General features: G+C 44.3%; 1 protein-coding gene across 1 annotated transcript in view; it reads right to left on the bottom strand.

Moving 5' to 3' along the window:
- LMBRD1 (LMBR1 domain containing 1) overlaps nt 1-14,217 on the bottom strand; it is a 115,974-nt gene extending 101,757 nt beyond the window's left edge. Inside the window, exons 1-2 of the mRNA XM_029223681.1 lie at nt 13,989-14,217; nt 6,515-6,691 (exon numbers count right to left, since the gene is read on the bottom strand). Of these exons, the coding sequence (XP_029079514.1) occupies nt 6,515-6,691; nt 13,989-14,060 (249 nt within the window). The 5' untranslated portion in view covers nt 14,061-14,217. The remainder of the gene's footprint in view (nt 1-6,514; nt 6,692-13,988) is intronic.
- Nucleotides 14,218-14,458: the final 241 nt, after the last annotated feature.

Here is a 14,458-nt window from a genome sequence, read left to right on the forward strand (position 1 = left end):
TGAACCTGCACTCTAGAGCCCGTGAGCCACAACTATTGAGCCCACAAGCCACAACTACTGAGCCCACGCGCCACAACTACTGAAGCCCGCGCACCTAGAGCCCGTGCTCCGCAACAAGAGAAGCCACCGCAATGAGAAGCCCACGCACCGCAACGAAGAGTGGCCCCCGCTCGCCACAATTAGAGAAAGCCCGTGCGCAGCAACAAAGACCCAACACAGCCAAAAATAAATAAATAAAAAACAAATAATTTTCTTTTTTTTTTTCCAGTACACGGGCCTCTCACTGTTGTGGCCTCTCCCGTTGCGGAGCACAGGCTCCGGACGTGCAGGCTCAGCGGCCATGGCTCATGGGCCCAGCCACTCCGCAGCATGTGGGAACTTCCCGGACCGGGGCACGAACCTGCGTCCCCTGCATCGGCAGGCGGACTCTCAACCACTGCGCCACCAGGGAGGCCCCAAATAAATTTTTTTAAAAAAGAAAAACTTAATGGCCTAAATTTTAAAATTATGTTAACTATATAAAGAAACAAATAATTACAGAATATAAAAAAGATCCTAATAAATGAAAAGTCACACGTTCCCACATGAAAAGACCGTAAATACCAAACCCCTCCAAATTAATCTATAAACACTATATATTGCCTATCAAAATCCCAATAGTGGGTACAGTGTTTTGCCATGCTGATTCTAAAAGTCATCTGAAAAACATACAGGTGTATATGGATATCCATAAAGTACTTCTGAGTGCGGGTAAACAGAACAAGTTGCAACCAACAGTTTTAACGACGTACACAATCTTTGTCTAAAAAACGTAATGAAAGAAACACTGTACATATACTACAGAAAAATGAAAAGAACGTTAAGCAGTGCTTACCACACAGGACTGGAAAAGCACTGGGGAGAATTCTAGCCAATGACTGGAAATTTCTTCATCAATGACGCAAGAATCCAAATGAATATACACACAACCAAAGCTTCTACTCCCAAAAGCTGTTTCTTTAGTCATTGTTTATACATCAAAACAGACATTTTAAAAGATTTTTCAAACTTGAAGATTTTTTGAAACAGGATAATTACATCTATCCTCACGCAAGCTCCCTACCAATTTCCAAGACAACCCCACGAGGCATTAACGTACCCATTGAGAATCACATAAAAGTTAAACTTCAAAATTGAAGAAGACCCCAACCTCAGAAAAAGATTAAATGTAGAAAGTCTGAAGGTAATTAAAGCCAAAGGTTCACTGAAATTTAGTATCTTTTACCCTCCAACGTTCTTTAGTTTAACCAAATCTTGTGGCAGTTAGAGAGCATTACTGTTACTATTTTAAAGCAAAAATATGTGTAAAATATACAACATCACTGAAGTACTATTTGTGTATTTGGCTTTTATATACAGTCTTGCCTCCAAGGTATCTGATGTACTGTCAAAAGAGCTTAGTTTATGAAACTTCCTTCTTCTACATTTTGAGAAATGCTGTGCCCTTGATACATTTCACAAGCTACTGCCTCCCAAAGTAGAGACCGAAAGGAACTCCAGAAGCCCTACAGGAATGTGAGACAAACAAGAACTAATACTAAGTAAAGAATACGAAAGAAGAACATTTTAGAAGAAAGGAAAAGGATATAAAGTCCACAAAACAAAGCGATAAGCGGTTCGTGTATGTAAAACTCCCTCTCCCATTCTTCAAGATGACTTTCTGAAATGCTCCGTCCAGCCCCAAACCACACTTGACTCTCCTTAATTTTACCAGATAACCTCACCTCAGACCAATGGTTCTCATGCAGGGGTGACTCCGTCCCCCATGGACACCTGGCAATGTCCTGGAGATGGAGGGTGGCGGCAGGCTCTGTAGGCTACCGGCATCGAGTGGCAGAGGCCAGGACCTGCTAAACACCTGCAATGCACAGGACAGCCCTCACAGGGGTCACCCAGCACAGAAGCCAATGGTTGACAAACACTGACTTAAAGGTCTCTCAAAAAATCTGAGGACAAAAGAGAGCTACTCAATTCACTCCCCAATCTAGAACCGACCGCGATCTGTGCTCGACGGCGCTATTTACAGCCAACCCTTTCCCTTTGGGTCCCCACCCCTCTGCCTTCGCAGGGACACTGCACCTGCAGCGATACGCTTTCTCTCCTCCCAGACACCTCTCCCACTCTACTGAACCCTAAAGTACACACGCTCTAGTAGTTTCCATGAAAGGACACACCACCACCACAGATAAACACACGCCACCCCACCTCCTACTCCCCTGGAGGACAGAGCTTCCTGAAAAGCTGTCAGCATCCCCGTCACTGCTCCCTCACCTTCCGCCCGCACTCAGCCACTCCCACCAACTGCCCCGCGGCTCCATGGGGACGGCTCTTCACCAGAACGCAGTCACTCCCCTCCCTCTCCCCCTCCACCTCTCAGCATCACTCTTCCTGAAACACATTCTTCTCCTGAGAAGCCTCCTCTTTCGTTTTCCTTCCCACCTCCCAGGCTGCAGCCCCTCCCCTTGGGCCAGCTCCAGGTAACTAGCGCGGCTCTCGAATCCATGGCCCATGCCAAGCCTTGTCTGACCACCTGGTCTCCCCAGCAGCTGGACAGTGCATAGCTCTGAATACCGTGCACATGCTGATGACTTCCAGATACTTCTCTCCAACCCTAAGGTTTCCCTGGAGCTTCAACTCCCTGCTCGACGCTGCACTTGAATACGTATGATAGGCACCTTGAAGGTAACTTGTCCAAAATACAGCTCTTTTTTTTACATCCCTCCCTTGCCCGTGTGCACACACAAGTCTAATTACTCCCCCAGGATGCCCTCTTTCTCTAAGGTGCACTAAGCTTTAGTGCTTCGTTAATCTCTAGTTTTCATTTCCCTTCCACCCCCATATCTAATCCATCAGCCAATCCAAGCAGTTCTAGCTCCAAAATCCATACCGCTTTTAATCACTTTTCTCCACTAGTACCCCTCTAACCCACATCACCTTTATTTTTTACCTTCACTAACTTCCCATTGCCCTTGGAAGAAAATCTAAACCCATTAACATGGCCTAAAAGTGGCAAACAATCTGTCCCCACCTTCTTCTTCATCTCAGCTCGTAGCAAAGCACGGCCCCCAATGCCACACCTCAGCCAAACGGGCCAAAAGCACATCTGCCTGAGGGCCTCTGTACCTGCTGCTGCTTCTCCCTGAGGCAGCCCTCACTCAGTTCCCAGCTCCAGGACCTGGCAGCCTGGCCCTGGCCCTCCTCATCCCGCTGTCCTGCCTCAACACCCACCACTGAGCTGAGCCTCACATCGCTCTGTTCTGCATCCTCACAGGAGTGAGCACTAGGAAGCTAGCTTGTTTTGTTTGTTGACTGTTGGTCTGCTCTCACAGAATGTGAGCTCCCTGAGAGCAGCGGCCTCGTTGGCTGTAATCGTTAATCTCTAGCATCCACATCTCTGTCAGGTACACATTTCATACTCAGTCAATATTAAGTTCATGAATATACTTAAGGTGTAGCGAAGAGTACAGAGTTCTAGGATAAAATTACCAGCATCTGAGAGTAGGTATGAGGCAGCAGTAGAGTTCAACCCAGACATCTCCTAATTATGGGCCATAAAGAGACTAACCATTGATGGAGGGAAGGAGGTGAACATTTTAGCTACCAAAACAAATGTTGCAATGCCATATCTTAACTACTGATTTTATTTTAATTTTACACACTGTATAAAATAAAGAATATTTGTTCACGTTAGTGGCCATTTCTGATTTTTTTGATTGGTATACTTTATGTATATCACTAGCTAAAGTTATTGGTCAATTAGACACTATAATAGAACACTTCTGGCTATACTTTAAGGTTTTTTTCCTTTTTAATCTATAAAGTTAATTATTTCACAAAAACTAGAAACAAAGAAATTATCTGGCTGAAATTATTCATAGTGCCATGTATTTAAAAAAAGGTGAATGGGGGCTTCCCTGGTGGCGCAGTGGTTGAGAATCCGCCTGCCGATGCAGGGGACACGGGTTCGTGCTCCGGTCCGGGAAGATCCCACATGCCGTGGAGCGGCTGGGCCCGTGAGCCATGGCCGCTGGGCCTGCGCGTCCGGAGCCTGTGCTCCGCAACGGGAGAGGCCACAGCAGTGAGAGGCCCGCGTACCGCAAAAAAAAAAAAAAAAAAGGGTGAATGGAAACAGTTCAGACGTTATTACAATATACCCTTGGCCAAAAGAAGGCAGAAACAGCTAGGAAGGCAAATAAGACAAAACAGGGAAAGTATGTAGACTGCCTGCCTGGCACCCTCAGTTCCTACGCCAAATGTTAGCAGTGCTCGACATCTCAAGTTTCCAAACAATTATACCTTATAAGCAGGTCCCTAATCGGTTTAGAGACTTCAATATTTGAGGTGAAATGGAGAAAGTTAGACAATACTTATATTCATTTAGGAATAAGAAATGCACACTGTAAAACTTAGGATACAACATAATTCATCATGGAAAACAACGTCAACTTGCACATTCATCCTGACTAATAAGGACAGAAGAGATTAAAGACACTGTGGGCACTTCTACCCGAAAACAGCTAAATTTACAGCTGCCGCATGAAGTCTGAAAACTAATTCTTAAATACCTACTCTTGTCTTTCACTAAGCACCCCAAGGGAATTCATTAATAACATTTTGGAGAAAATACTCGCTACGGAAAAAGACAGAAAGGGAAACAAAGAATGTTTAAAATATCAAGAAAGGCATCAAAGTATTGGGAAAACAACTGGTACATTAAGCTGAGTTAGCCAAAAACAAACAGAACTAAACAGAGACAACTAAGTAAATGAACAGCAGAAAAAAAAAACATACAATTGCTGAATAAATAATCACTCAATAATGAAAGAAAACATTTTTTTTTTAATTGGGGGAAAAAACACTAACACGGAATTTTTCCCTTCTAATTATTGGTGCACATTCAGATTTAACAACCATAAAATAAGCACATTAACTACAGTTATACATTTTCTTCTCTTTTGGGGCATATTATTAATAAAATAAATGCCCCAAGTTTTTATGGGTAATACTTTTGCTTCTTTAGGTGGGTGAATTCCTAAGTCTTGTTTAAACAAGTATAAATGCAATCTCACGGGTTAAGAGAAACAAAAGTAAAACAAAAAACTAGTACCCAGAAAGTGACTACTAAATTAAGCATGGTCCCAGAACAACTACATAATCTAAGGGCAAGTTCATAATTTCATGAAAATACTTACTTTAGAAATTTCAAGATGAAAACATAATCCCACAAAATTTAAACAAATCAAATATTCTAAATTTAAAACTTAAAAAATCTCCTACTCAAACAACAATTATACAAGGGATAACACTACTTCCACTGTATCAGATGGATAGATATAGGTAGAGGTACAGATCCAGATCCCAGCGAGCAAAGAACCTTGGAGCCAGACTGCAGAACTTCAAATCCCAGCAACAGCACTTACAAACCCCAAGACCTGAGATGGGTCACGTCACCTCTCTGAACCCTGGCTTCCTGCCCATAAAAACATGGATAACACTATCTACCTCATAGGGCTGTTGGGACATTAATGGCGTGAAGACATGTAAACCATTTAGGAAAGGGTCTGACACATAGTAAATACTCAACAAATGTTAGTTACTATCTCTGTACAGTGTTTGGCACATACTAAGTGGTCAACTGATACTTGCTAAATGAATGACTGACCTACAGAAAATAACTGTAGTTTTCACAGCAATCAGAATCTATCCAAACCTAACTACCAAAAATTACCAAATCATTTCAGCCCAGTTGGCCCAATTCAGGAACTTATTTTGGAACCATGCATTATGGAGATAACTGAAATAATATTTCATTCAAATATTTAAGTACCTACTGCTTGTCAGACACTGGGCATACAGAAACAAACAAGACACAGTTCCTGCCTCATAGAAGGTTACACTAATAAGAAATGTAAAAGTAACTTGCATAATTGAAAAGGAACTCAGAAATTTTCCAGTCCAACACCATGCATTTTAAAAATAAGGAATTTGAAGTCCAGAAAAGTTCAGTTTGGCCAAAGACACAAGTTAGACAGTGCGAATCAAGATTAGAACTCAGGTCTGATAATCCACAGCCTACATCACAGTGACTCAGAGTACTCAATATGACACAGAGATGAAGACCCTAATCTCACTAACAAAACCCCTTCTAAATTATCCACGTACTGCACTGATGCAGATCAAGTCAAACAGACTTCAAGGGAGCTGCAAGAGGCACAAAAATAACCCTATTATGATTACTTAGCACATTTTCCGATTAACAAAGGCATTCTTCACACTTGGATGGGTGTAAGTCAGTGAGCAGTCTGTCTGTTCCATGTAGTTGTCACATGCTCGGCCTCTATGTGCATTTCCATTCTCGCTTATTCCCGGAGACAACAATAAAACACAACATACACTGCACTGCTAAACATTTCAGTAAATACTTAATTGCCAAGAATATGAAAGGGAAAAATTCCCATAGTATGATGATAATTACCTTAAATGTACCATTTTGGTTTTTCATGTAGGAAACCAAAAATATATCCACTGGTAGAAGTGCTGATGTGATGAGAGCAATCGCCAGAGAAAAGATCGCTGTTATGGTGGAGACAACTTCACTTTCCCGCTGACTTTGATATTTACGAACATATACCCAGCAGAATGCCAAAATAGCCTGAAATAGAACAGAAAGAAATGTTTTGTTACTGCCCTATGTATTCTCTAAAACTGATTTTAGTCTGTGTTTGTAAGTTCCCAATGGGAAACATTATGTCAAGTCGCGATTCTTCCGGATGTGCAAGCAACATCCACTACCCCTTATAAATTTATTCAAGATTTATAACTTTCAAAGCCGAGTTCATGAAAGCAGTACAACTTCACTTGGGTGCCAAGACACCAAAAAAAACAAGCAAAAGTTATCAATAACAGTGCTCAGTTACATATTTCCTCACTGAACACAGTATAACCATTCATGGTTTCACACAACATTACAGTTCTAACTAGCTCTGAATACTTTTCCCTATAAATCTCCCCAACCTAAAGAAGACATAACTAGAAGTTATTCTATCGTATTCTTACTGCTGAAGCATCACAGAATACCACTTGAATTAAAATTAACTTCTGTCCCATTATGACAGTTCAAGAGTACCATTCAACTAAAGATTAACTGCCAATAATCACCATGCAATTGACACATTATAATTCACATTTCAAAGGGCATTAAACGAAGAAAAGTGAACACTGAAAATGGATGCACGTGCACTGCAAGGAACTTTCCAGGGAAAAAGTACACTCAGAGGTACTGAGGTTGACATCTCAACAAGGTACTCTGAATAGTCATCTCCATCTTCCTAGAAACTAACAGAGGGTATAGGACTGTACTCTCGCAATCCTCTAACTTCAGATTCCAGCATCAGAATCCCCTGGAGGGCTGCTAAAGCACAGAGTTCCAGACCCAACAGGTCTGGAGAAGGTCCAGAAAACCTGCGTTTGTCACAAGTTCCCAGGTGAGGCTGATGCTGGTCCAAGGACTACACTTCGAGAACCTCCGCCCTAATCCTAGGGGAAGCAGACAGATCCTGAATCAGTGATTCTCAACCTTGGCTGTGTTAGAATCCCCTGGGTAAAAACTTAAATTCCTACCTGTACACCCACCCGCAAACCACTTCAACCAGAGAGTGAGGCTCCTCCAGGCAGCACTTCAAATGCCTGAGGATTCCAACCTGAGGCGAACCTGAAAACCAGGGTTTTAACCAAGCTCTATCAAAGCCCTGGGACACAAGCTTAGTTTTGGCATTTCATGCTTTTCAACAGATTCAACTTTCACTGTAAGCAGACAGGGCAGGGATTCCCTAGAGAAAGAGAACCAGGCATGGCCTTCTTGACTTAAGAGAAGCCACTTTTGGCCCAAGCCATCTAAGCCTGGCTACAGCGCACTTGCTTGAATGGGTCTCAGTAACTAAAGATCTTAAAGGAACAAAAGACTTATCAGGTGAGACAAGTAACAACAGTAAAGATAATAAATCAGTTGTAAACTCCCAATTTTGTTTCAACAGGTGGTAAAGATTAGCCTGAAGCACTTTCTTGAGCTGTTTTGCAGAATTTAACCCCGCCTGGGGTGCTCAACCACTAGATCAACTGGAACCTAAGGGGTGATGATGTTGACCTTTTCTGACCCTAGTGACTTCAATCAATTAAAGCTTGGACTCTGTGGACCTTTACCCCAATTCTATTCCTCTGCTCAAGCCCCTTAATATGCATACACCCTTAGCTTAAAACTCTCCCAATCTTGCTGTTGAGGACACACTGCTTTGGGAAGGATCCCCCTTGCTCTCCCTACTCCTGCTCTTCGGCTTGGCTGTGTCTTTTGGTTCAACACCCATCAACAGGCAAACCCAGTTTTTCATGTAACGTTACTTCCCTTCTAGTTCAGGAGCCAGAACTGAACTAAGCACCACCTAACTAACCTAAGCACCACCTAACTAGTTTCAGTTTCCAAATTCTCCAACCACAGTCAAGATATAAGAACAGTTCCATCACCACAGAAAAATCCCCTTTGCCCCTCCAGAGTTAACCCGTCTCTCTACTCCCCAGCCCTCGACAACCACTATCTGTTATCTGTCCCCATACCTTCTGCTTTTTCTAGAATGTCATCATGTCCTTATATAGCATGTCTTTTGAGTCTGGCTTCTTTCACTTAGCATAATGAATCTGAAATCCATCCAAGTTGTTGCATGTAATTCCTTTACATTATTAACATTTCGGTTGGTATCAGAATAGCAGGAAAAAATAAGGTGAAAAGGAAAATGTGCTCCTGGGAACCTGGTTGTTGGAGAGAAAGAAACAAAGGAGGAAACGAAGGAAGGAAGGGAAGGGGGAGGGGGGAGGGGGAGGGAGGGAGGGAGGAAGAGAAAGAGAGGGAGGGAGGAAGGGAGAGAGGGAGAGGGAGAGGGGGAGGGGGAGAGAGAGAGAAAGGGAAGAAAGAAAGAAAGAAAGAAAGGAAGGAAGGGAGGGAGGGAGGGAGAGAGAAAGAAAGCTTCGAAGGGAGAAAGAAAGAAGGAGAGAGAGGGAGGGAGGAAGGAAGGGGGAAGAGAGAGAAAGAAAAAGAAAGAAAGGAAGGAAGGGGAGAGAGAAAGAAGACCTTCATTCAAATTCCGGCTTAACAACTTACTAATTTCTTCTTGTTCTGGAAAATATTCTTTCATAAAATGTTACTTATATTAATATTTAATGGGTTTGTTTCTAAATTAATTGACAGATATTTAAAATATTCCCCAATTATTTTGGAAGTCACTGGAAGATGAACCTTTTCTTTCTATCCTGACACAAAGTGCTCAATAAATTTTTTGTTGGACTTCAAGGAGATCTGCACTTCTACAAAGTTCAGAGTGACAGGTATTACTGCAAAGGAAGGAGTTTGCCAATAACAGGCAGGGAAAGGGCAACGCAGGCAAAATAGTTAAGCCAGAGGTTCCCAAACTTTTTGGTCTCAAGATCCCTTTACAGTTTTAAAACAGAACCCCAAACAGTTGTTTACAGGTTAAATCTGTAACAGGGAAGAGCTAAATCGGACTCCAAGTTGGATCTGTTTCTTCGACTTCAACCTTTGCTTTCCGTTGCTTTTGTTATTATAACCATACCTAATGGCCTGCCTCAGGGAACCCGCCGGCCTGTGAATGGCTGCAAGGAAAAAGAAACTAACACATCCCCTCTCCCAGGCTGGTCATTCCAGGAAGTGTTTTGCAAGACTGATGGCCCTTTTACTTTACTTCCTCAAGGCCTCTCCCTCTGATTCTGCAAAAGAAACTGGCATCCAGACCCCGTAAGATGGTTTTTCAGAGACACTAGTCCACCATCTTCTCAGTCTGCGAGTAAAGTCGTATTCCTTGCCCCGACACCTTGTCTCGGGTTCACTGGCCTGTCATGCGGCGAGCAGAGAGAGCTTGGACTCGGTAACAGATCTATCAATAGTTACTACGTTATAAAATAAACCAAATGTCCTCAACTGTAAGATAGAAATAAGAATACTTCTTTCATAGCAGGTTATAAAAATTGAATGAAGGGTTTAGCACAGCGCCACAAAGAGCAGCAATTATTATTAAATGTCATATGAAATAACATCTTAGAGGATTTCATAAAAGAAACCAATACATAATTTTGCTAACAACTATAAGGAAAGGTTTAGAGGAGTCCCCAACCCCTCCCAAGAGATTGTGATTTCACCTGTCTGGGCATTAGGGCTTTTAACACTCCCCAGGTGGCTTTAATGAGCAGTCAAGGTGGAGAAGCACCTGGGCAGAGGCAGGCATGAGAACAGATAAACTTTTGTTAAATGAATACACACCTACTGCCTGGGATCTTGTCGAACTGCAGATTCTGATTCGGTGGGGCTGGGGTCTTATATTTTGTATTTCTCACAAGTTCCCAGATGATGCCCTCACTTTGAGTAACAAGAGTAAACTTGCTTTACAGAAACGGAGACTCAATCTTGTACAGTAACGGGAAGTGCAACTGGAGAGATGGTGTAAACCAAATTACTGAGCATCCTGCAGGGGGAGGCTTAGGTAGAGGAGCTCAGATTGACACAGTAAACGTAGACAGTTGGATTATAGGCTTTAGAGGGGCCAAGCTCACCTTGCCTTATGCGGCAGAAGAAAATGAAGTCCATCCTGTTTGCCCAAGGTTACAAAAGAAGTCAGTCTCAGTGTTCTGATTCTTTAGAAGATGACTGGCAGCAGTTCTCAAAGTGTTAAGTCCCCAGACCTCTGGCAGTCCCACAACCCTTTCTGGGGATTTGCAAATTGAAACTAACCCCATAATAATACTAAGACGTCATTCGCCTTTGTCACTATGTTGATATATGCACTGATGGCGCAAAAGCCTTGGTGGGGAAAACTGCTGGCCTTGGCACCAAACGTGCCAGTAGTGATCTTACTCTTTACCACCACACCACACTCACAGAAGGGGGAAAAAAAATTTTTTTAAAGACTATTTAACTTAAAACTATAATTGACAAAGCAGTAAATGTTAACTTTATTAAACTTCAACACTTGACTCTTTTAATACTCCGTGGGGAAATGCATACTGGAAGTATGTACTCAACCTGCGATGGCTGGCTGCCCCCAGGAAAAGCACCTCAGTATTTAAGAGTCAAAAGCCAAACTAGGCACTATTTCCAAGAAACATCATTTTCGCTTGAAAGCACAAGTGACTAACTATGGTTATTCAGGCTTGGATATTTGGCAGATTTTGTCTAAATGAACAAAGGAAGCCGATCAGTTCAAGAAAAACAACTGACAGTATTTGTTACAGGTGATAAAATTCAAGCTTTCAAATGAAAACCAGAATTTTGGAAAACCTGTATCCACGACTGTGAGCTTGACAATTCATTTCTGAGACATTTCTTCTGACAAGATCAGTAGTGATACTGATAAATGTGATATTTTGATTTATATAATGAAAGGTATCCATATTTGGAATATCTGCATAACTCAGTGAACCAGTATTTTCTAAACGATCAAATGCATCACATTATAAAACCACACATGGGGAAAGATCCATTCAAAGTACAACGTGGACTTTAATACAACTGAACAAAAGTTCGTTGATAGGGTTTCAGAAACCATATTTCATACTAAGAAGCTTCTACTTACTGAGTTTTGGTGTAGTATTATAGAACAAGGTCCACAATGACCTAAGATACTCTGCTTCCAACTGCGTATCACTAAAACTTCATATACTTCAACCAAAATAATCTCTGAAAAGGCTGAATGCAGAAGCAGACATGAGAATTCAGCTCTCTTCTAATAATCCAGGAACTAAAGAGACTTGCAGAAAATTAAACAATGGCCCTCATTACTAATTTCTTTCTACTCCAACATCTAATTTCAGACCTTTAATTCCCTTCTCATTTTATCTTGTTCCCACTGTAATATCACCAACTTAAATGGCTTCCCTTCATTATCTACCCAAAGTTTGCCTCAATTCCACTTTCTCCCAATATTGTTCTCTATTCTCTGAAGTCCTATTTAATTCATAAAACCATACTTTGGTTTTCAGTACTTAAAATAACCTGTTACAAGAATTTTTGTTTTCCCACCTATCTTCAGGCCCTCCTAAAGGCCACATTTTGTTTTGTTTGCATCCTCCTACAATTTACAGTACAACTGCTGTACCTTACATGTTTTTCACTGATAACTGCCAAGAGACTCCCCCCTGAACTTTGATACAGGTTACCTGCTCCTTTGTTCTCCTCTAACTGTCAGGGAGGAGGAAATGTACCTTTCGTTCTTCAGTTCTTCTGACTGGTCTAACAACTAAATTAACATGAGATAGATCAACAGGAGAAAATCAAACAAACGCTTGAGAACATGTATACAGGGGAGAGACCCAAGAAAACTCGCCAAAATGGCCAAAGCCCTCACCTTAAATACCACTTTCAGCTACAGACAGAGGATCCTGGCAGCGGGGGGTGGGTGGGGGGATGGGGGTGGGTTTGGGACTTCAACGGGAAGGAAGGCAATTCACATGCACACAGAAAGCAAAAGGTTGGCAAATACACTTTTGCTGGGCCAGGCAGACACAACAGGACAGAGGGACTCGGATCTCTAGGCCCAGCGGAGAACCACCACCATCACGCCTAGCCCACATCCTCTGCAGGATATCTCAGGTGATGACTCTATTTTGGGAACAAGCCCCTTACCTGAAATTCTCCCAGCAGCTAAGACAGAAGTAAAAGAGAAAGATTTCCCGAGTCTTCTGTTTCTTACATATAATCAGCCTGAACTAACCATCAAGCCAGAGAGCCATTTTGGGGCGCCAAATTTTGCTCCGCTACAAAGTCAAGTGAATACGAGGGTATGGGAAAAGCCAGTGAACTCTCCAAGTACAAGTTTTGGAAACCACAGCCAACCTTCACGGTTTCCACATTTCTCCAAGCAGAATAAAGTGCTCCGGGGTAAAGGCATTATTACTTTCCGGGCGAGGGGTAAAGGCAACAAGAGAAGCCTTTTCAAGTTTTCGCACTTTGGAGGGGCGAGTAGTTTCCGCTGCAACACCTACTGGAAAAACAGACTATAACACAGAGGTTGCAAACACGGTAGTGGAATCAAGAAAGTGAAGTAAAATGAGACAAGTCTTGATTTCAACAAGTGAAGTAAACAGTTTTTTGGTTTGATTTTGTTGTTTTCCTAATGCAAAGTGGCAAAATACTTCGGGCCAGATAGTTGTCCTGTTGAAGCAACAACAGGATGCGCTGGAGACCACGAGGGAAGAGCGAGACTGGGGAAGGGTACGAAGAGAAATAAACTGAATTCCCAAATAAAAGGGTTTTAATATGGGTTAGGGAAGTACAACCTAGGCCATTTGGCCCATTAAGGCCCACGTTTTGCTCACTGGAGAAGCAGGAACCAGGGGGCTGGGAAGGAGGCACCTGAAGTCAGGTGGGTACACTGACCCTGACACTGGCAGTGACCAGGGCCCCAGCTCCGCCCTGCACAGGCTTTCGCCCATCAGAGACCAGGAAGGAACGCGAAACCCAGCGTCAGAACGAACACCGCACGTCACCAAGGCAGGGTCTCACAATGGGGAGAGAAGGCTGAAGACCCCCCATCCTAAGGGAAGGGACAAGGTGGACCACTCAGAGGGGCAGAGACACCCCCCTCCCGGGGCGACGACGCGGCGCCCACGGGACTCGAGCAGGCGGGCGCTCCCAGGGCCCCTCCTCTCCCCGGGCCCCCATACCCAGGTGCGCCAGCGCAGAGTCCGGGTCAGGACGCAGCCACCAGCCGAGGGGACCACCCCGCGCGGGCAACGAGGGGCCGACGCGCCCCTCACCGCGGCCCAGCCCAGGGCCCCCGCAGCTCCCGCAGGAGCGGGCGGGGCGGGGCAAGGAGGGTCCCGGCCCCGGAGACCAACGGCGGGGCTGCCCCTCCCCCGTCCAGGCCCTGGGGAACTCCAAGCGTCTCCCCTACCAGGAGCAGGAGGCCGAAGATGCACCAGCCGATCACCAGCTCGGCTGACGCCGCACCCGCCGCCGCCGCCATCTTCGCTTCCGGCCGGGACAGCCCCGGCGAAGAGTGGAAAGGGAGGGGAGAAGGGAGCGAGCGCAGGACTCGGCCCCGCGGACCCTAAAGGTTAAAGGGGCGGAGGGGCGGAGCGCCTGGTTGCCTAGGAGACCGGACCCGCGAGCGGCCCCTGGCGACAATCGGCCGGGGGCGGGGCACGTCCGGGACGCCGTGACATCACGCGCTGCCGGCTGCGGGGAGGGGCGGGGTTTCTGAGGAGGCGTGGTCTCCCGGCTACGTCACCTCTGTGGAATACTTAATTAGGTCCTGGCTGCTGAACCGGAAAAGCTAGGAGCCCACGCGCGAAGCAGGTGTTGTTTCTGCAGAGCCCGGCCGCCTTGGGGGCTTCCCCTGCCGCTGTAAAGGAACAAGCTCCC

The sequence above is a fragment of the Monodon monoceros genome, unplaced genomic scaffold (assembly GCF_005190385.1).
Source record: "Monodon monoceros isolate NGI ecotype Baffin Bay Population unplaced genomic scaffold, NGI_Narwhal_1 Super_Scaffold_15, whole genome shotgun sequence".
NCBI classification, from domain to species: Eukaryota; Metazoa; Chordata; class Mammalia; order Artiodactyla; family Monodontidae; genus Monodon; species Monodon monoceros.